This window comes from Paramisgurnus dabryanus, chromosome 6 (genome assembly GCF_030506205.2).
Source record: "Paramisgurnus dabryanus chromosome 6, PD_genome_1.1, whole genome shotgun sequence".
NCBI classification, from domain to species: Eukaryota; Metazoa; Chordata; class Actinopteri; order Cypriniformes; family Cobitidae; genus Paramisgurnus; species Paramisgurnus dabryanus.
In genome coordinates this window covers 17,903,630-17,924,449 of record NC_133342.1, presented here as the reverse complement: position 1 = coordinate 17,924,449, position 20,820 = coordinate 17,903,630, and the positions used below count along the sequence as shown (strand labels likewise).

Below are 20,820 nucleotides of genomic sequence, written 5' to 3'. Positions count from 1 at the left end.
ACCAGAAAGGCAATGTAGTTTTTCTCTGCGTGTGTTTGGGGGTGGGAGACACATATCTGACGATGATTGGTGTGTGTGTCTTAGACGGGGTGGGACAACCACATAGCTGATGGTGATTGGCTTAATTTCCATCGTTAGCCAACCAGAGGCAGCAGAGTTCATACACCAGCATGCAGTCAGTCCGAGCAGAAAGTCTTTTACAGTGTAAAAAAGTCCGCGCAGATTTGCCAACTTGGTGACTTGGTCGCTAGATTAAGAAACTTTTTAGACCCCTTTAGCGACTTTATTAAAAAAGCGACTAGGACAAATCTAGCGATCTTTTCTGGCGTGGTTGGAGACTTTTGGAAACTGCCGTGAAAGGATGCATCGCCCCATCCAAGGCACTCACATGCAGCCCGGCTCTCGCGCTGCAGTCCATCCGTGATCCGAGTCACACAAACCCGCAACAACAGAGCGATGGCGAATACAACGATCTCAAAACAAAGGTAGCGGACGCAAGCACAAAGTATAAAAAGCACAAACGTTACTTTTCCATCGTTGAGGTGAAAGGCAAGAATGATTATGGACGTGCAACTTATGCCCATGAAGAAAGAGTCTCTTCACGTCTGTAGCGAGGAATTCTGATCTAATAAAGCACCTAACATCATCACATGCTGACAAAACATTAGTGGTTTCTCTTTAGTGTCTTAAAGTGATTAAGTTGAGCATCACATCAGCAAATCAGAGTACTAAATACGGTCATATTTATAGATAAATGTTGCATCAGGATAAAAATACAAAAATTAAACTGATGTTAAAGTCGCCATGAAACGGAAGTAGCGATTGCCTTATTTTCCCCGTGGTGACGTATATCCGAATGAAACGGCTTTTGAGATGAAATAAGGCAGGGCTGGATTTGAATTTGTCCATCGAGATCTGATTGGATCGTTTGAAGTTGGGTCGTGTTGCTAATTGCTAATCACTGCGATCTTCTCCCGGACCCCGCCCACCTGCCATACTTTTGACCGGAAGTGAAGAGAGATCGTTTTGAGGAGGGGAGGAGATTTGCATTTTTGATTAAAGATTATGAGCACACACAAATTTTTAAAAAATAATGAAGCTCACAGATAAGTCATTTGTTAATAATACCACACTATTAAAAATACATATATAGTTTTTCATTTCAATTTCATTGCGACTTTAAATATTGCACGAGGTAGTTGCTTGGTAGTTAAAACAACTGAACTGCAGGTTTGTGTAAGCAGTAAATATATTTTAAGCAGTTCTTTCTAGAGTTAGCCCGTCATGTCTTAGCTACTGCAGCCATCAAAATATTCCAAACGTGCATATGAAATCACTCGTTATGATATAGTCTGATGTTTTTATTTGTCTTCGTTAAGGAGACAAAACTATTCAGTGTTGTGTATGTTTAGAAAGCTTGAAAGACAACTTAATGCGGCATTTTCCAGGATATTATGAAAAGAAAGGCTGATATCCATTCTTTTTACCAAAAATAATAGAAAAATCAAATACTATAAGTGGAAGGTACAAATAAAACAGAAAAATATGTTGTGGAAGGGAGAGGAGTAGATGAAGTCATGAAGGAAATAAACATATGGATGGCAAAGAGCTAAAAAGAAGTGAAAAGACAGAAATCCATCATCAAGTGAGTGAAAGGATTAAAGAAGAGGGTTATGAGAGAAAGAGATGTTTGCCTTTCAAATATGTTTTACATGAATATAAACTAGGCAATCCTATTTTATTTATATAACTGTCTTTATACCATTATGTTCAACCAGTCAGTGTTTTTAGATATTGATAAGCTGTAGCCTATGTATTAACTTAGTATTAAGACAAAGGGTGCTACAGAGATGCTAAAGGTAGCTGCTTGGGTACTTACTTATAGGAACATTTGTTGTTGCGTTTATTAATGTTATAAAAATTTGAGGTCCAGTGTTCACCGAATATAGTATAAACAGTATATAATTTCTTGAATCCACGACAACCATGCAAGGACGCTTACTTCATTGCCACCCCTTGTAGTTCTCATGCCACCCCCTTGCCACCCCATAAAAAAATTTCTAGATCCGCCCCTGCTACTTTAAAATTTTTTAAAGGAATATTCCATTTTCTTAAAAGAAAAATCCAGATAATTTACTCACCACCATGTCATCCAAAATGTTGATGTCTTTCTTTGTTCAATCGAGAAGAAATTATGTTTTTTGAGGAAAACATTGCAGGATTTTTCTCATTTTAAAGGTGCTCTAAGCGAATTGAAGCGTTTTAGACCATAAAACATTTTTTGTTACATACCGGAAACATCTCCTCACTATCTGCTTGCTGCCTGTCCGCTGATCAAACTGTAAAAAAACGCGATCTCTGTAGACAGCCCAGGCTTCACAAACGGCAATATCAACAAATGGCCAAACCTAGCTCACAAAACAAAACAAAGTATTCCAGCCAACAAACGACAAGAAGGATTTGGGGGTGGGGGTTGGGCGTGTTCATAAAAGCACGGAAGGGAGGGGGAGGGGGAGGAGTTAGCTACGCTCTGTCTGTTTGAAAACAGTTCAAACATCAACAGGAAGTGACGTCGCACATTATTCGCTTAGAGCGCCTTTAATGGACTTTAATAGAGCCCAATATTTAATACTTAACTCAACACTTAACACGAGTTTTAAAGGACTATAAACGATCCCAAACGAGGCATAAGGGTCTTATCTAGCGAAACGATTGTCATTTTTGACAAAAATAAAATAAAAAATATGCACTTTTAAACCACAACTTCTCGTCTAAATCCGGTCATGATGCGCCAGCGTGACCCCACGCAATACGTCAAGAGGTCACAGAGGACGAACGCGAAACTCCGCCCCAGTGTTTACAAGTGTGTTGAAAGAGGACCGTTCCTACGTTGTTGTATGTCAACTGATACTAATTAATGTCTTTGTGTCAGTTTATTGTTTACAATTGTCCGCAAATGTGCGTTTTATATATGTAACACGTGACCTCCCTACGTCACTACGCATTTACGTTAGGTCACGCTGGACCGGACCTAGACAAAAAGTTGTGGTTTAAAAGAGCATATTTTTTATTTTATTTTTGTCAAAAATGACAATCGTATTGCTAGATAAGACCCTTATGCCTCGTTTGGGATCGTTTATAGTCCTTTGGAACTCCGTTGAAAAAAACTGTTAAGTGTTGAGTTAAGTATTAAATGTTGGGCTCTATTTAAGTCCATTAAAATGAGAAAAATCCTGCAATGTTTTTCTCAAAAAACATAATTTCTTCTCGACTGAACAAAGAAAGACATCAACATTTTGGATGACATGGTGGTGAGTAAATTATCTGGATTTCTCTTTTAAGAAAATTGAATATTCCTTTAATATAAAGAAAAAAAATTTGTACAACAAAACACATATTTTATGAACTGGAAAGCAAAGAATAACCACTCAAAAGTGCTCATAAAGTTTGTTGTGGAAACACAGAGTAAAGATGTATTCGAGACTAAAATTCAATTAATTTATTAATTTATTTGTATCTATTGCACAAAATTCAGCTTTTTTCATGCCTTGAGCATGAAAGTCTTTTTCTTGACACAAAATTCAATAATATTTTTTTCGTGTCTGTGGTACAACTTTCTTTTTTTGTTTCGTTTTATGTATTGTTTTCTCATACTTTTTTCCTATTTTCTTACCATTGTTGCTTGGGGTTAGAATCACTTTCTGTTACATTTTTTGACATCCTAACCCAAATCCCAACTCTTACCCCAACTCCAGGCGAGAATAGTTTTAAAAATGGAAGAAAAACATCTAGAAACCAATACATAAAAGTACATCCTAACCCAAACCCCAAATCTAACCCCAACCCCAAGCGACAATGATTTAAAAATAGGGGGAAAATTAGAAAACAATACATAAAATGACACGAAAAAGAAAGTTGTTCCACGGTCATTAGAAACTATTTATAGAAATTCATGCAAGGGTCACAAAAAGACATTCATGATCAAAGCACAAAAAATGTGTGCCATGGACAAGAATGAATCAAATTTTGTGTGACTATAACATGACTTTCCGTGAGATCATGTTGGAGAAAACACATACTGATCAAATGTAAAAATAGATGAAAACTTTAGATAAAAGCTTCTGCCAAATGCATACATGTGAAAGACAACCCAAGACTTCTTTACCAGTGCTAAAAATGACCATGGGTTGACTTTTTGCTAAAATCAGAGATCAGAAGACATCTGAAGAAGGCATTAAGTTTGCAGCACATTAATAAAGACAAAGCGTTTTTAAGGGAATTGTTCACCCAAAAATGAAAGCGTAGTCATGATTTACTCACCCTCATGCCATTTGAAACCTCTATGACATTATTTCTTGATTATAGCGTACTTATCCTGTGACTTCTTGCACATATTTTAAACAATGTTTTATGTGAGATATCACAAACCTGTCTTCTGAATGCTAACAGAAGATGGTGAAGTCTTTGAACCCTGTCCAAAAGTTTACTCCTAATGTTAGATCCCAGCTGTTGGAGCCGTGCCTGTAAAGATACGATATGAAGCCAGACCTAAAAAAAAATCTATGTTTAACAAGGTACAGGCCAGATTTATAATTATTGTTCTCACCTCAGTGGCCCACAGGCAATCCCTGCATCCCTTAGCTTGAATTTGCAGACTCTGATTGGCTGCTCCTACAGAAATGAGGGTGAGAGTCTCCTTCTCAATGCCACGCCCTCCTCTTTGAGTCTCTAGCGTAAACCAGTGATGCCCTCCCATGCAGAGAGCCACTCGCATATCATCAGATGTTTCTGATGGAAAGCAGAAATGCACAACTATACTCTACATATTCTTAACAAATATAAAAACAGCTTATGATAAACAACTATTTGTTCTTTTATGGTACATTATTTGTGAATAGCCTCAGTTGGTACAGTTTATAGGAATTAGTTTATTTCAATGGACCAAGGTACTGAATGATTGAATGACCATATAAACAACCGTTCAATTTTTATTTTAACCCCTTAGGCATCACATCACCCTTGAGTGGAATCTACACTCTTAAAGATTTCAAACGATATACAGTTTGTCATGATTAAATAAAAATTCACATGCAAAACACTGCATCAAGCAGCTTTATAAGGACTCACGCTGCAATGCATTTTATACAATCCTGAAGGAGTTCCCAATTATTATGGGCTGCTTTTTCTTCATTATTTGGTCCAAGTTATCCATTTAAAAGCTATTTTTAAAATAAAATGTACGTTTTCTAATTGAAGAAATTAATATACTGGCACTATTATATTTTCGTCTAAAAGGTAAATTTAATCTTTTTAGCATAAACTTTCAGATTAAATGATTTCTAAGACTATGGGAAACAAGTGTTTTTAACCTTTTAACAAAAGTACACATCATGTATGTTATTTATATGTTAACACAAGGTACTTTAAAGGGATAGTTCGGCCAAAAACGATATTAAACCCATGATTTACTCACCCCCAAGCTGTCCGAGTTGCATATGTCCATCGTTTTTCAGACAAACACATTTTCGGATATTTTATAAAATATTTTAGATCTTTCAGTTGATTAAATGTAATGTTACGGGGTCCACCCATAGTCCACGACCTTCAAGTCCAAAATAAGTGCGTCCATTCTTCACAAATTAAATCCAAACGGCTCCAGGATGATAAACAAAGGTCTTCTGAGGGTAATCCGTGCGGTGTTGTTGTAGAAATATCCATATTTAAAACTTTATTAACGAAAATAAATACCTTCCGGTAGCGCCGCCATCTTAGTCGCGTCCGCATTCAGGATGAGAGCTTACGCAGCCTACGGAGGCTACTCTGCTGCTGCTCTGTGCCCCCGCCCTCCGAATTTGTCATACGTCACTAAGAAAAGTGCGTACACTACGCTAATACTCTCTCCTGAATACAGAGGAGTCTAAGATGGCGGCGCTACCGGAAGGAATTTATTTTCGTTAATAAAGTTTTAAATATGGATATTTCTAAAACAACACCGCGCGGATTACCCTCAGAAGACCTTTGTTTATCATCCTGGAGCCGTTTGGATTTAATTTGTGAAGGATGGACGCACTTTTTTTGGACTTGAAGGTCGTGGACTATGGGTGGACCCCGTAACATTACATTTAATCAACTGAAAGATCTAAAATATTTTCTAAAATATCAGAAAATGTGTTTGTCTGAAAAACGATGGACATATGCAACTCAGACAGCTTGGGGGTGAGTAAATCATGGGTTTAATATCACTTTTGGCCGAACTATCCCTTTAAGGGGACATATCATGCAAATCTGACTTTTTCCATGTTTAAGTGCAATAACTGGGTTCCCAGTAGTTCCATCAACTTAGAAAATGTGAAAAAGATCAACCCAGTAACTTAGTTTTGGTAAACCAGTCTCTGCAAGCACCTGAAAAAATAGAAAATTGAAATATGGCTCCTCTTGTGATGTCAGAAGGGAATAGTACCGCCCCTAAATCTGCACTGACCAAACACAGCACTGCCATTTAGTGCACAGATCAGCTCATTTGCATGTTTAAGGACACTCCCAAAAAGGCAAATTTTTGCTCACAATTTTGACATGATATTATAAATTATCTATATGGTATTTTGAGCTAAAAGTTCACATATGTAGTCCAGGGGTACCAAAGTTTTATTTGACATATTAAAAAAAGTCTTGTGAAATGTCCCTTTTAAAATACCATGATATTACCAACTTAGGAACTATGTTTTTATAACATGGTATACTATGGCACTTTGTGTTAAATGTACTTTTTTGTTAAATGTGTATTGATAATAAACAGCACCTGTTGATCAAATGATTCATGTTGTGTTGATCGTAAAGTTAGTAATGTTTATATTGTTATTTAGGCACCTTAAGACGGTTTCTAACCTAATCTCATTGTTTTTGCTACTGCGTGCATACAATGACAATAAAGAAAGATTAATTAATTTATTCATTAATTCAAGTAGAATCATCACCATTGTCAAATCCAGCAGCAGCTTGTAGGCAGCGTTTTTCCAGCGCCCCCTGCAGCCAGATCATCTCACTGCGGTCCAACCTCGCATGAACTTGAATCCCAACATTTCTTCCTGAAAACAAAGAACTCCATGCCAGCTCCAAACTCCAGTTTCCTACTTGAAACTAAAACACACACAAACTTCAAATAAATACCAATCACTTTGTTTAAACCATTGAAGATTATTGGCATAATGAAACTCATATTCAACAGCTTGAGTACCTCGGAGAGCAGTGAGTAGTTGGAAAATTGACTGCTGCTTATATTTCTGAGAGACAGTGTGAAGATGTTCTGTTGATGGTGTCCAGACACAGACAGATGAGTGTTGGTGTACAAGATCTCCTTGCCTGAGTTCACTCTGTGAGATCCAGACCAAATTAAAGCCTGTCAGAAAAACCGACAAGCAGAAATATGTAAACTTTAATGTTATAGTCAACAAAATTTTGTGTTACCATAAAACAGAAGGAAGGCCTTTTGCTTAGTTAAAGTGACTTTTATGACTAAAAAACAATGTCCCTCATATAAGGTGAGAGGGTGACCTTAGGGGTGAGTAACCTAACAACAAATTATCTGGAGAACTAGATCCTAATATAAATCATGTGTATTTTTAATCTGAGGTCTTCTGTCTAGTACAAGCTATTTATAATTCAGCTATTGTAAAATAACCCTTCAGAGAAAGAAGTCAGCTACACTAACCAAAGTTGCTAAGTAGCCTACTTTACTATATTAAACTATGTTAGGGTGTAATATAAATATATTATTATACTATTTTTGTGTACTCTATTCAATGAAGATGACAGCATCAAATTCAACAAATCATAATAAAACATTTAAACTGAACACTGAAACTAGAGATATAAATATCCCTCTGTGAGATTTGTTTACATTTTAGTGTAGTTTAAATTTAAGGAGACATTTCAAAAGACTTTTTGAACATGTAAAATAAATATTTGGTGTCCCCAGAGTACATATGTGAAGTTTTAGCTCAAAATACCATATAGATAATTTATTAAAGCATGATAAAATTACCACTAAGGGGTGAGCAAAAATGTGCTGTTTCCTTTAACATGCAAATGAGCTGATGAAATGCCAACACTGATTGCCATGATGGTGATTTTTTTTTTTTATTGAAACTCGATTCTGTTTCTCTCTCTTTTTCTCTGCACTACATGGCAGTGTCGTGGTTGGATAGTGAAGATTAAGGGACGGTATTATAATAATAAGATCCCCTTTTGACATCACAAGGGGAGCCAAATTTCAATGACCTATTTTTTCCACATGCTTGCAGAGAATGGTTTACCAAAACTTAGATCTTTTTCACATTTTCTAGGTTGATATAAGCACTGGGGACCAAATTATAGCACATGAAAAAAGTCTGATTTTTACGATATGTCCCCTTTAAAAAAAACTAATTTGAACTTACAGGCTGTGGTGGACAGATTCCAAGCTGAACATGGTGTTCCAGACGGTCCCTCAGATTGGTGTGTATCTGGGTCAAAAGACTGTGAGACGGGCAGGGAGATGGAGAGACATTTTGAGCCCCCATCTCCACCAGGAGTGTGTGCATCCCTTTGACCCCTCCCTTAAATTAAAAATAAAACACATAATCATTTATTTTCTTAAGAGCCAACTTTATCATGTGATACAACAGCATTTAAAACCCTTTTTTTTTTTTCTTCATACCTGGTATTTCATGCTTTGTGTGACTCTCTTGTCTTTCCATTTGAGTTCTGTGTTTTGGGAGTAGGCCTTCCCCTCCATCTCCACAGCGAAACATCCCTCCATTTCCACTAGAGGGAGCACTGGCTGTAACTGGCACAAAACAAAACATACATTTACAGTTATTGACACAAGCAATCTCTGTAGCAGATTGATATAACAAGACACACTTTAAACAACAGTTTATAAGTAATGCATGCAACATGAAAGTGCAATAGATGAGCTTATGCTAATGTACCTGGCCTGGTGAGAAAAGGATACAGGCCTGACCCCGGCTGGAGTCATCATGCCAGTGCTTGCTCACGGTTACAGAAACATTTACAGGCTTTCTGTGGTCCCAGGAAACATGGGCCTATACAGACAAAAAATCACTTTACAGACACATCATGCAAGGTGAAAGTTTGCAATGCAGAAAGCACTTGAGAGCATGGTTAGCATTTGAAGGTATGGAGAACTTTTAAGGAGCTCAGATACAAAAGCCTTTAAAAGCCACCTCTGTCAAGCTCCTTGCAAGTATTATAGGTTCATTAAATGCCATAATGAATACCCGTTAGTCCTAAATAAAGTGCAAACCTTCATATTTTGATTATTTATGCTTGGTCAACACATATTTGAGACTATTAAGAGTATTTGACAGAAAAAGTATGGCCGTATTTGGGAATGTATGAGTGTGCAGAAGCCGCACCTGTTTGTTGCGGCTATATCCATGGGCCAGTCCATGTAAAAAAGCATGTATGTGAAAGTGAGACAGTGTTGATGTAAAAGGTTGTTTGTGCTGTGAAGTCTCAGTCTGTCTGCTCACCAAAGTCCATGAGCCTTCAGCTCTAATCTGAACACATTTCATCAAAAAGAGCCTTACAGAATATCAGTGAAATACTACACAAGCCCAAACAACAACAGACACTCTGTGCTTACCTGCTCATGGATTCCCAACACAGTCCAGTCAATATTCAGATTTCCGAGTTTTTTCTGGGCTTCACTTTCTACTCTAAGATCCAAACCCCATCCATGAGCTTTTCCTAAAATTAGACCTAGCTGCATTAAAATTAAATAAAAATATAGTAATGCAAGTCAACTATTCTAACATGTTTTAATATTCTCCATAAGTCACTTACCACCTGTCAGTTTGGGATGATGTAACTGTTTAACATCTTCAAAGGGGTCGGTTTGTGTCGACTGATTTTCCCACTGGATTCGGTGTGTGAGAATATAAGACCATCCCTTTCTATCATAGACGGTCCTAGCTGTCATACTTTTAGGCAGTGACAGCTAGTTGTAGAAAAATAAAGCATTTTATTGACAATGTAACATAACAGAATCCATTGTAACATAACGGCATAAAAAACATTTGCTGTGAAGTACTATAACGGTGACATGCAAAATTTTCAGGTCTGTAAAAAAACATAGTGGCAATAAGGAAAAACTGTTTTTATTTGAAATCAGTCTCTGGTCAGAAAAACAGATAGTCCTGCACCAAATTTACTGCCATTGGTTCAGCTAAACTTGATTTGTCAGGACTTTAAAGTCTGTGTGAAGTCAGATATTAAATGTGTTCTCAGTTTGTCACACCAAAGAAAAATCTGTTATCAACTACCCAACCAATTTGGACGATAAAAAATAACCAAGTTATCAAACTATCAAATTTACTAACCAAGTTAGTAAATAAAATAAGTTATCAAAATCTTGGAAAAATTATGCTTATTGTAACTCACCAAAAACTCACCTTTCAAATACTGCTACAACCTGAACGGATGCTTGTGATTGTGTTACTGTGCGTTCACACCAGACGCGAAAGAGGCGGCAAGCGCGAGTGATTTACATGTTAAGTCAATGCAAAGACACTAATAGGCATCCTGCGGGGTGGTACGTTCGAATTCTGCATTGCCTCGGGAATGTCTCGAATGACAAAATTTCACAAGCGGCTGTCACGCACGAATAAAGCAAGTACATTTTCGAGTGTCCAATTATGTTCGAATTGCGCATTTTTGCCGCCTCTACCGCATTTGGTGTGAACGCACAGTTAGGGTCATGCTCAGTGGCTCTTGTGCATTATCAAGCCACCGTTAATAATCCTGAACCCAGTTAACGGTGTAATTGTGCGTTCACACCAGATGCAGAAGAGGCGGCAAGCGCGAGTGATTTACATGTTAAGTCAATGCAAAGACGCGAATAGGTATCCTGTGGTTGCGGTACGTGCAAATGCCGTGAAATGTTTGAAGGCGTGGCGCGGAACTTCCCGTTGATGTGGGAAACACGCAAGTTGAAAATTCTGAACTTTGGCAGATTTCCGCGCCACGTTAACCAATCAGGAGCTTGCTCTAACAGTGACTACAGGAAGCAAGCGGAAGCGGAGTTCCTGAAGGAGCTAGTGAAAATCACCAAGCAGGGGCACCTTTGAAGGATCTGATGGACCCAGACCCGGCGCTGAACGAGTCCAAGGCATTTTTCAGCTTTTCAAATCAAATAAATAGCAACTGCCCTCTCAACAACATACATGTCTGCCATTTTGCAATGCAACTGGAGTCGCCAGGCTGGCAGTCGCAGAAGTTCCTCCCATGACGCAAATTTCCGTGTGAATGTCTCGAACTGTGGGTTCACACCAGACGCACGTTTAACGATTTGCGCAAGGAGATACATAGAAAGTCAATGCAAACATGATCAGACGCGTCCTCGCGTAGGGGAAATGTGAAAGACACCATATGGCCAGCGCGTTTGCCGCGAAAACATGCGCTATTCACCTCAAACGCGCTATTCGCCTCAAACACGTCTTCCCCCAGGTTGAAAATATTAAACTCGAGTCAAAAAAATTTGCATGACACGAAGTTAAATCCCCCGAGTAATCTAGAGCGAATAACATGATGCCCCGCGTTTGGTGTGTACGTAGCATAATGACTAGAATTGCATGCGACTTTAATAATTTTGTATGATAATTGAATACCTGAGGTATTGTGTGTTTTAACATCAGCACTTGCTTAAAGCCAGATTTGCTGCTCGAGAGCTCTCCCTCAAAGGTTACGCCAGTAATGCCAACCAGAAGTACTGCATTACCCTTTACTGAAGAATCTGAATGGCTCAACTGTATAGAAATAAATTCCAGATAAGTAATAGTAAAGAAAAATCTAATGGTACAGAACATTATAAAAATTGAATTGATTTTGTCATACCTGTGATTGGGAGTTAAATTCAAATGGTAAATACGGTTCTAAAGCAGACACGTTGTGGGACACATTCACCATTAGCCCAATGCTAAAATAAAACACATGGTATAAATAAAATAAAATAAAAATGATATTTGCTTAAGATAAGAATACTTTACCTTGAAGTATTGTGATGGCCTTGAAGATCAAACAAGAAACTTTCAGATTTTGAAAGACCGACTCTGATTCCAACCTACAAAAACATCACATCTCTGCTCACATAATGTAAACATAACCAAAGAGCAGATGGTCATTTTAAACTTGAATCATTCTTCAAAAGCAATTGATTCTCAACGTGTTTCCATGCGTACTTTCAGAGAGCGTCCCTGGTACGGTCCAGAACAGACACCCGAAAGGTGGTCCGTGTCAATTCCCTCTGTGCACTTCACCTGTAAAAACAATGGCCTCAGTTTGCTTTGCTCGTAGGAGAGGAGTGTGGAATCAGAGGCATTTCCCTTCAACAACATGGGAACTGACCCAAATATCGAAGGGGTTTGTGGGGCAACCATATGAATAGTAATGCATGCTAAACCGACACTAATGATTTTTGCTGTGTGTTTGATTCATATTATTTGAATGATATTACTGAGTATTCACATTTTTACCTTTGCCCAAATGTTGAATTACTGTATGGGTCTCTGACCTGATAATGTTTAGTAGTATCTGTTTTATGATGTGAACTTCGCTCCAATGCGGCTCTTGGGCCCCGGGCCCCTGTGTGCAGCTCCTCTTGGACACACATACTGCTTTCGCTCCAGTTCACATACACATCTGCTGTGCTGTTAAACGGAAGCCCTTGTTCAAGAGAGCGAGAGAGATAAACATACTGAAATCTGAACTCATGCTGAACACACGGCTGGTGATGTTTCTGTGAATACCTGCAGAGTGTTGCCAAGTAAACGGGTGAGAGACTCGGGTGTGCAGACTCCTACACCAGTGCTGTGTAAAACTACTTATGTTCACACATAGTGACTGCTCCATAGAAAGTACACAGAGCAAAGCATATTCATTTCCACTCGGATCATCTCTGGAGTTACTCGAATGCTGATGGGTCAGGTCTAACCCATATACAGCATCATCCATTACTAGTGTCAGCTCTCCTACACCACAGACACACAAAGAATATGAGCGTATTAACATTAAAAAGTACATATTACAGGAGCATTTCACCCATAGAAACATTAATCTTTATTGAAAATGCGTCATATTTGTAGTCGAAATGTAACATACATTTCAAATTTGATGCCTATTTGACCGAGAAAAGGGGTGTTTGTAGTCTCACCCCCTCAACAAAGATATTGGACTTCCTGCTTTCAATGATGCAAAATGATGATTTTTACATCATTGAAAGAAGGAAGGGCAACACTGAAATCTGTATTTCTCCTGTCTCAGCGGCAACTGAGGAAATTATGCACGACCATTCAAAAACATGACTGGGGTCCTAACTGTACAAAGCTTAATGCAAATAGGTGAAGTGTCCCCTTAAATATGCATATAAGATATTAATGCTGCGTTCCAGGCAACCTGTAACCCGTAACTCACGACTTCAAAATCACTACTCACGACTCCTAACTGGGAGTACATCGATCTAGTACGAGTTCACGGGTGGGAAGTCACGGGTTTGACTGCCGTTCCAGTGCACTTTCACTGGTAGAAGGTTGTAAAAACACGAGTTACAGGCTGCCTGGAACGCATAGGGTCGTGAGTCGTGGTTTTGAAGTCGTAACTCACGGGTTTAAAAACCTGCCTGGAACGCAGCATAAGATACAAACTAAAACATAGACACTTTAAAGAAATGTGTCCAAAATGCATTGCATTAACACTTTACATTCATACATTTGGCTGATGCTTTTTATTAAGTTACCTACAGTGCATTACAAAGTATACATATTATCAGTAGGGGTGCGAGGTGCAAAAAACTACCACGGGGTTAGTTATAACACATACTGTTTACATTATTGCACAAAGTTGAGCGTTTTGGTTTTTCGGTATTTTTTCACACTGCCAAAAGACGATCTCCATCGGAATTATCGGAAATGTATAATGTTTTTCCAGAGAGTTTTTGATAAACAAGTGTTTTGGTGGCATGTAAGTAAATTTTTTCATCATAAGTTTTTTCGGTTTCTAAGTTGGGTGTGTAAGATACCAATGCTATGTCATATTAATCAGTGTCTTGTTGACTAAAACATAGCATCTTTTTGAAATATGTCTGCAGGTCTTAGCAACTTTTAGTAGGCTGTAAGCGGGGTTAATTGTAACGCTGTGTTACAACTAACCCCTCAGCACTTCCGATATGAAAACCGCTAACGTTAGCGTGATTCTTGACGTTGTTTTAAATAGGCTAAACACGAATGATTGCTGGCTGCCAACAAAATAAATGTGCCTGTCTCATCAAAAACCGTGTGTCAATTTTATTTTTGATCATATCTTTAATATTTATTGAATAAGGTCACGTCAAAGATTGAAATCATAATGAAATGAATGGCTAAAATCAGACTTTGATGCTAATTATCTCAGAATTTACTTTTGAAACTGTAGTATGGTTATTACAGACTGGGTCACATATAAAAAAAAATGTGTCATAATTGTTCTGCTTTTTCTCACATATTTAGACATTTGTATCCATTTATAATTGAACTATTGTTAGAAAAGGGCTGGATGAATGAATACAGTGTGGATACCCGTCTATTATAGACAGATATATAAACAATATCCACTTCAAGTATATAGACAAAATAGTATTGAAATATTTGCTTCCGAACGTAATTTTTAGCAAGTGTTACAACTAACCCCCTGCCTGTTACAATTAACCCCACCTAGGGGGTAAGTTGTAACCTTTACACTTCTGTTACATTTGGTGTAATTGTCCAAGAATAGTAAGTATACTAGAAACAAACTTCAAATGTTCATTTGTAGCAGAGATGTGTGTGTTGCTTGTGTAAAAATAGAATTAATCAAACTTAAATATTTTTGGAATGATTGAGCCAAAACCAAAAAGCGTTAGGTTGTGCCCCGCTCTCCCCTATGTTTATTATGAATCCATGACCTTTTGCACTGTTAATTCAATGCTCTATGAGCTTTAGGAAGAACTGTAGCAAATAACCAAATAATTGGAGGTCAATAATAAAACAGTGGTCACCAAATGCTGTTTTTTGGTTTACTGGTCACTGCACATATCACAACTATAAATCATTAAATCCAAAGACATTCACACATATTCACTAATTTACCTTCAGTTTGACCATCAGACTGAGTTAGTACCCCAACCACAGTGGTTATATTAGGTAGAGCAGCAAGGTCTGAGAATGAATTGACAAGATCCCCTGAAAGAGACATACGTAACCCTGGATCATGCTCGAGGCTCAAGTGAGCACTGAGTGTCCCTTCGTTCTGTTCTACTGTGCACTGTAAAAACACACTAGAGAGAGAGAGAGAGAAAGAGAGAGACTATTGTATCTTTTATTCAGGGAGTGTATGATGAAACTGTAATCAGCATATTGTACCTTTTAGAAGAAGAGTTTGCAGCTAAATGAATATGACCATCAGAAGAGATCCCGGGGAATAAAGTCTGATGAAAACCAACATGGATATCCACTGGATTAACCTCATATGGCACAGTGTTTTCTAGAGTAAAGTAAAGAGTAGCATTTTTTTCATCTTCCTTCAAGCTGATGGAACTGCTGATATTTCCCGTAGAGGAAACTGTCATTACTCCATGAGCCTACAATGTCACAAACAATATCAAAGAAAAAGCCAACAAATGTCATCATCACAAAATCTATTTAACTATATGCAACGTATTACTTGCAAAACTGCATTAAAACGTTTAAGGGTATTTACATGATAATTTTTTTCGTCAGTTGCTATAGTCAGATTAGAAACATATTCAGACTCGCTTGTGTTCTTGTGGCTCCTGAGTGCCTCAACATCTATGCTGACAGAGGTCGGCAAATTCGACTGAAGAAAAGCCAAAACAGGGATTTTAGGTTAACTCAACTAAAAACAGGTAGACCTACATTACATAGAGGTGAAACAGAGCAGTTATAAGTTTTAAATAAACTATACACAAGCAAATTGAAATTTAAATACCCTGCTAAAAGACTAGCTTAAAGGAACATTCCACTTTTTTTGAAAATATGCTAATTCTCCAGCTCCACTAGTTTTAAACATTTGATTTTTACCGTTTTGGAATCCATTCAGCTGATCTCCGGGTCTGGCGCTACCACTTTTAGCATAGCTTAGCACAATCCATTGAATCTGATTAGACCATTAGCATCGCGCTAAAAAAATAACCAAAATGTTTAAAACTTGACTCTTCTGTAGTTACACCGTGTACTAAGACCGACGGAAAATTTAAAGTTGCGTAGTGATGTTATGCACTGCCCGAAAATAGTCCCCTGCTATTGAAAGTTACCAAGGGGACTATTTTGGGGCAGTTCGTAATATCACTACGCCTACGGCAGCCATGTTACAGCAGCAAAGTCCTTGATTATTACGCCATACCTGCCTAGAAAAATCACAACTTTTAATTTTCCGTCGATCTTAGACACGATGTTACTACAGAAGAGTCAAGTTTTAAATAGGAAAAATACTGTTTTTTTTGCACGATGCTAATGGTCTAATCAGATTCAATGGATTGTGCTAAGTTATCCTAAAAGTGCTAGCGCCAGACCCGGACATCAGCTGAATGTATTCCAAAACGGTAAGAATCAAATGTTTAACTCTAGGGGAGCTGGAAAATAGGGCTGGGTATCGATTCAGATGTTCCAGATCGATTCGATTTCGATTCACAAGCTATCAAATCGATTCGATTCCGATTCTCGATTAAATTTTCGATTCCGGTTCTCGGGTAGGTTTTTATACTCGATTCTCGATTCAACTCAATGAATATAGATTTAATACACATACTATATTAATAAAAAAGAACAGTGAACAGCAGTTTACAAGTGGGTAATTAATAAAAAGAAATTAAAAGCCACAACACGTCTTGCTTGCGAAATCTAAAATGCTTCCATTCCTCCGGTCAATGTTTGCGGAAATAAATATGAAAAAAAAAATCGATTCTGCTCTTTGAGAATCGATTTTTAATCGACCACGTTTAAAAAAACGATTAATCGAAAAATTGCCCAGCCCTACTGGAAAATGAGCATATTTTCAAAAAAGTGGAATGTCCCTTTAAGCCGGGCTCACACTACAGGATTATCGACCAGAATTTATCCAGATGTTTCCCTCCTGAGGATCCGAGAGTAAATCGGATAAAACAGAGAGAGTAAAACACAAGCTAAGGACAATTTGTAGGTTCCAAGCACACCAGGTGAGCGTAGCAAATGCAAACATTAAAAATAATAATAAATGTGTCACAATCTTCATTTGTTTATACATTTGCTTTCTGTAAGGTGATTAGGCACAGTAATCTTAATTAGTTTGTTCCAACAGATGTGGTTGAGTAATCCGGCCACATCTCTTGGAACATAAAAAAACCCCAATTAAAACCCATCACTTCCCAAAATACTTGACATAGATATTATCTTTCTCTTCTCCCTTTTCAGTATAAAAATAAAATACAGTCCAATTAATGTGGCCATAACTCTCAAAATTAAAAAACCCATAAACTTTCAAAACAAATGTAACAGATAAAAGAGGAAAAAGCTATGAAACAGTATAAAACACTACTTTGTGTACATACCATCCACAATACAAGGCCACACCTCTAAAACAAGACTAATAAAACCCCAAATCGGGCTATTAATTCCCAAACACAGAGTAAAGATTATTTTATCTAAAGTACTGCATACTGGAATCACTTCCTCAGCCCTACTCCTGAGGTTTCTGAGGAGGAGGGTGTCGAGTAAGGGGTGCCCAGACTGGGATCAGAGCTGTCGCAGTCTCATCCCCGTCGCCCTTACTCAACCGTATTTTGATGATGCTCGGTGGGTATCGATTTGTAGTGTTAAGACCAGTGGTCGGGGGGCGAACTGTGGTTTTTGTAAAGGATTCAGTGCATCGACCTCCAAAACATGCGCCGACCAATGCCTTATCCTCATTCTTACTAAACCATACTATGCAGTGTATGTCACAGGGGGATACGTTGTATCTTCAATACCTAACCCAAATTTCTTTTCTCTCAACATGTGTTGTTTCAAAATAGTGAAAACTTGTATCTTGTTATAAGCACCTCCCTATGACACATCGCTTTTATTGTTTCCTAATCTTTGTAAGTCCCTTTGGACAAAAGCGTCTGCTAAATGCCTAAATGTAAATGTAATGATATTTTGTAGTGTGTGATGCGCTATGATTTTCAAATCTTGTAGTGTGAGCATGTTAAAGATTTGGGAGAAGAAAATTTGTCAAGATTCTCTTTATGTGTATGCTGCAACCAGATAACTGGCAAGGGATTTTCAAAACCTGTAGTGTGAGCTCAGCCTAAAAGTCTGGTGGGGAAACCAACATACCAGCGAAGTATTAGAGAAAATATAATAGAATGTACAGTATAAGCCTTGGTTTACCTCTAGCAACTGGGAGAGATTGGCTTTCATTGTAATACATTGCTGAGATGCTGAAGTTATGTCAAGTTGAACTCGACCAAGAACAGAAAGTATTTCCTCCTTTCCAGTCCACAACTGCCCTGTCACTTCATGCACACTCTAAAGAGAGAGATTAACAAGGTTTCAAACTCATTTCTGCGAGAGATAGATACAGTATAATGGGTCTTTAAATAACCCAAATACACTGATTTGAAAATCTTCATCTTTACCATGAAAAACTGTTCCACTTCCAGCAACCTAACATGGTTCTTGATATTGAGAAGTTCAAGATCTTTCAAGAACCATTGATGTACTTTATTTTTACAAGCATGCACAATAAGTCATGCAACATTTAGGTATACTGATGATATCTCTTCCTGTTACCTGTTTGTTTTGGAGAGTGAGACAGATCTTTGAATTTTGAGGAATGCTGTCAGTGCTGAAAGATTGGACTAATGAGGAGCAAACCTAATAAATAAACCACAATATATTACTTTAACGTATTATTATAATCACATAACAGTGCATAATATCTTTAATCATATTTACGGACAAATAAAACTAACACCAAGGATTTAATACCCTGAGTTAAAAGCTTAAAGGGCACCTATTATGCAAAATCCACTTTTACAAGGTGTTTGGACATGATGTGTGTTGGCGGTATGTAAACACAACCACCCTATGATGAGAAAAAAATCGACCAGCTCCTTGTTTTTTAATCCCCATATATATCTCTTATTAGACATGCCATTTTGATTCTCTTATCAATGTGAGGTCACAATGATAAAGCCCCGCCCACTTACAGTCCTGCATTAACATAGATTTCACCCTCAGAGAGTTGTTCTCTGTCCACTACATACTATTGTCTCATTTGCATTTAAAGGTACAAACAGCAAATTTTTGCTCCCGTCCAAATAGGGGCATTTTGGACATGCTATAATAAAGGATCTGGGGGTATTTTAAGCTGAAACTTCACAGACACATTCTGAGCACAACTGAGACTTATATTACATCTTGTAAAAAAGCCATAATAGGTGCCCTTTAAGGTAGCATTTATACATAATAAGTGTTTAGTATCTGAACTCACATATGGATGCTGAGGTCGATAACCCAGAGTAAGGATATGAATGGCCTTTTTGTTTCCATTGACATGAATCTTTGATTCTAAACTGTAAACTTTCTGATACAGAGCAATTGTAAATGTCTCCTGAAGGGTTAAACTTTGAGGAATAAAGTTGAATGGCTGTCTGTTGGGAGATACAGAACATGACAAATTTATGGATGTTCTAAGTAAAAGAATAACTCAGATACAGTATATATATTTCTAGGGATGCACCGAATCCATATTTTTTGGGTTTGGCCGAATACCCGAATCCACTGTTTAAGATTCGTATGAATCCGAAACCGAATACCGAATCCTACTCGCTTCCTTATTCCATTAACACAATAAGAAGCATTACTGAAGTAAAGTGCAACAATGCAAAGAAATGTGTTTTTCTTTTCTTTTTTTAATCAGAATATGTTTGGTGACTTAACTGAAATTAATGTTATTGAACATTTACTTAATAAACATGGATAGTAGGCTGTTTAGTTTTCGTTTATAACAGTAGGCTAGGCTACGAAAAATATTACGAAAGATCAGACACATATCCTGCATCATAATTAACTTAACATAAAACCTCTAACCTTACACCTAGCAAGACGCTCTGAATCAACAGGTTGCGAGTGTGGGAACGAATGTCCCCCTTTTTTGCTTACGAGTTTCATTTTCAGATTCTCACAGCCTAATTCATTCGAACATTCCACATGTAAACGCCTTCACGTAATCAACGCACGCGTGACGTCGACCAGCGTAGCGCAAGCCTAGGATTCGGTGGAAAAAAACGTACGGTTCGGCCGAATCCGAAGCCCGCCAAAAAGCTCAGTATTCGTCCGAATCCGAATCCTGGATTCGGTGCATCCCTAGATATTTCTAAAGTCATATCAGTGATGTCACTGTTGCTGCTATCAGTGTTGGGGAAAGTTACTTTAAAGGGATAGTTCGGCCAAAAACGATATTAAACCCATGATTTACTCACCCCCAAGCTGTCCGAGTTGCACATGTCCATAGTTTTTCAGACAAACACATTTTCGGATATTTTAGAAAATATTTTAGATCTTTCAGTTGATTAAATGTAATGTTACGGGGTCCAGCCATAGTCCACGACTTTCAAGTCCAAAAAAAGTGCGTCCATCCTTCACAAATTAAATCCAAACGGCTACAGGATGATAAACAAAGGTCTTCTGAGGGTAATCCGTGCGGTGTTGTTGTAGAAATATCCATATTTAAAACTTTATTAACGTAATTAACTACCTTCCGGTAGCGCCG

At 37.8% G+C, this 20,820-nt stretch overlaps 1 protein-coding gene across 1 annotated transcript in view; it reads right to left on the bottom strand.

Annotated features, from left to right (window-relative positions):
• Positions 1 to 20,820, bottom strand: part of LOC135750414 (uncharacterized) — a 44,592-nt gene that overhangs the window by 8,993 nt on the left and 14,779 nt on the right. The window contains exons 32-53 of the mRNA XM_065269215.1: positions 19,540 to 19,699; positions 18,837 to 18,920; positions 18,435 to 18,572; positions 15,769 to 15,885; positions 15,432 to 15,649; positions 15,159 to 15,346; positions 12,807 to 13,028; positions 12,572 to 12,723; positions 12,240 to 12,317; positions 12,048 to 12,121; positions 11,896 to 11,977; positions 11,670 to 11,807; positions 9,847 to 10,000; positions 9,647 to 9,750; positions 9,417 to 9,560; positions 8,970 to 9,083; positions 8,696 to 8,824; positions 8,436 to 8,594; positions 7,235 to 7,396; positions 6,975 to 7,137; positions 4,607 to 4,788; positions 4,429 to 4,521 (exon numbers count right to left, since the gene is read on the bottom strand). Of these exons, the coding sequence (XP_065125287.1) occupies positions 4,429 to 4,521; positions 4,607 to 4,788; positions 6,975 to 7,137; positions 7,235 to 7,396; positions 8,436 to 8,594; positions 8,696 to 8,824; positions 8,970 to 9,083; positions 9,417 to 9,560; positions 9,647 to 9,750; positions 9,847 to 10,000; positions 11,670 to 11,807; positions 11,896 to 11,977; positions 12,048 to 12,121; positions 12,240 to 12,317; positions 12,572 to 12,723; positions 12,807 to 13,028; positions 15,159 to 15,346; positions 15,432 to 15,649; positions 15,769 to 15,885; positions 18,435 to 18,572; positions 18,837 to 18,920; positions 19,540 to 19,699 (3,055 nt within the window). The remainder of the gene's footprint in view (positions 1 to 4,428; positions 4,522 to 4,606; positions 4,789 to 6,974; positions 7,138 to 7,234; positions 7,397 to 8,435; positions 8,595 to 8,695; positions 8,825 to 8,969; positions 9,084 to 9,416; positions 9,561 to 9,646; positions 9,751 to 9,846; positions 10,001 to 11,669; positions 11,808 to 11,895; positions 11,978 to 12,047; positions 12,122 to 12,239; positions 12,318 to 12,571; positions 12,724 to 12,806; positions 13,029 to 15,158; positions 15,347 to 15,431; positions 15,650 to 15,768; positions 15,886 to 18,434; positions 18,573 to 18,836; positions 18,921 to 19,539; positions 19,700 to 20,820) is intronic.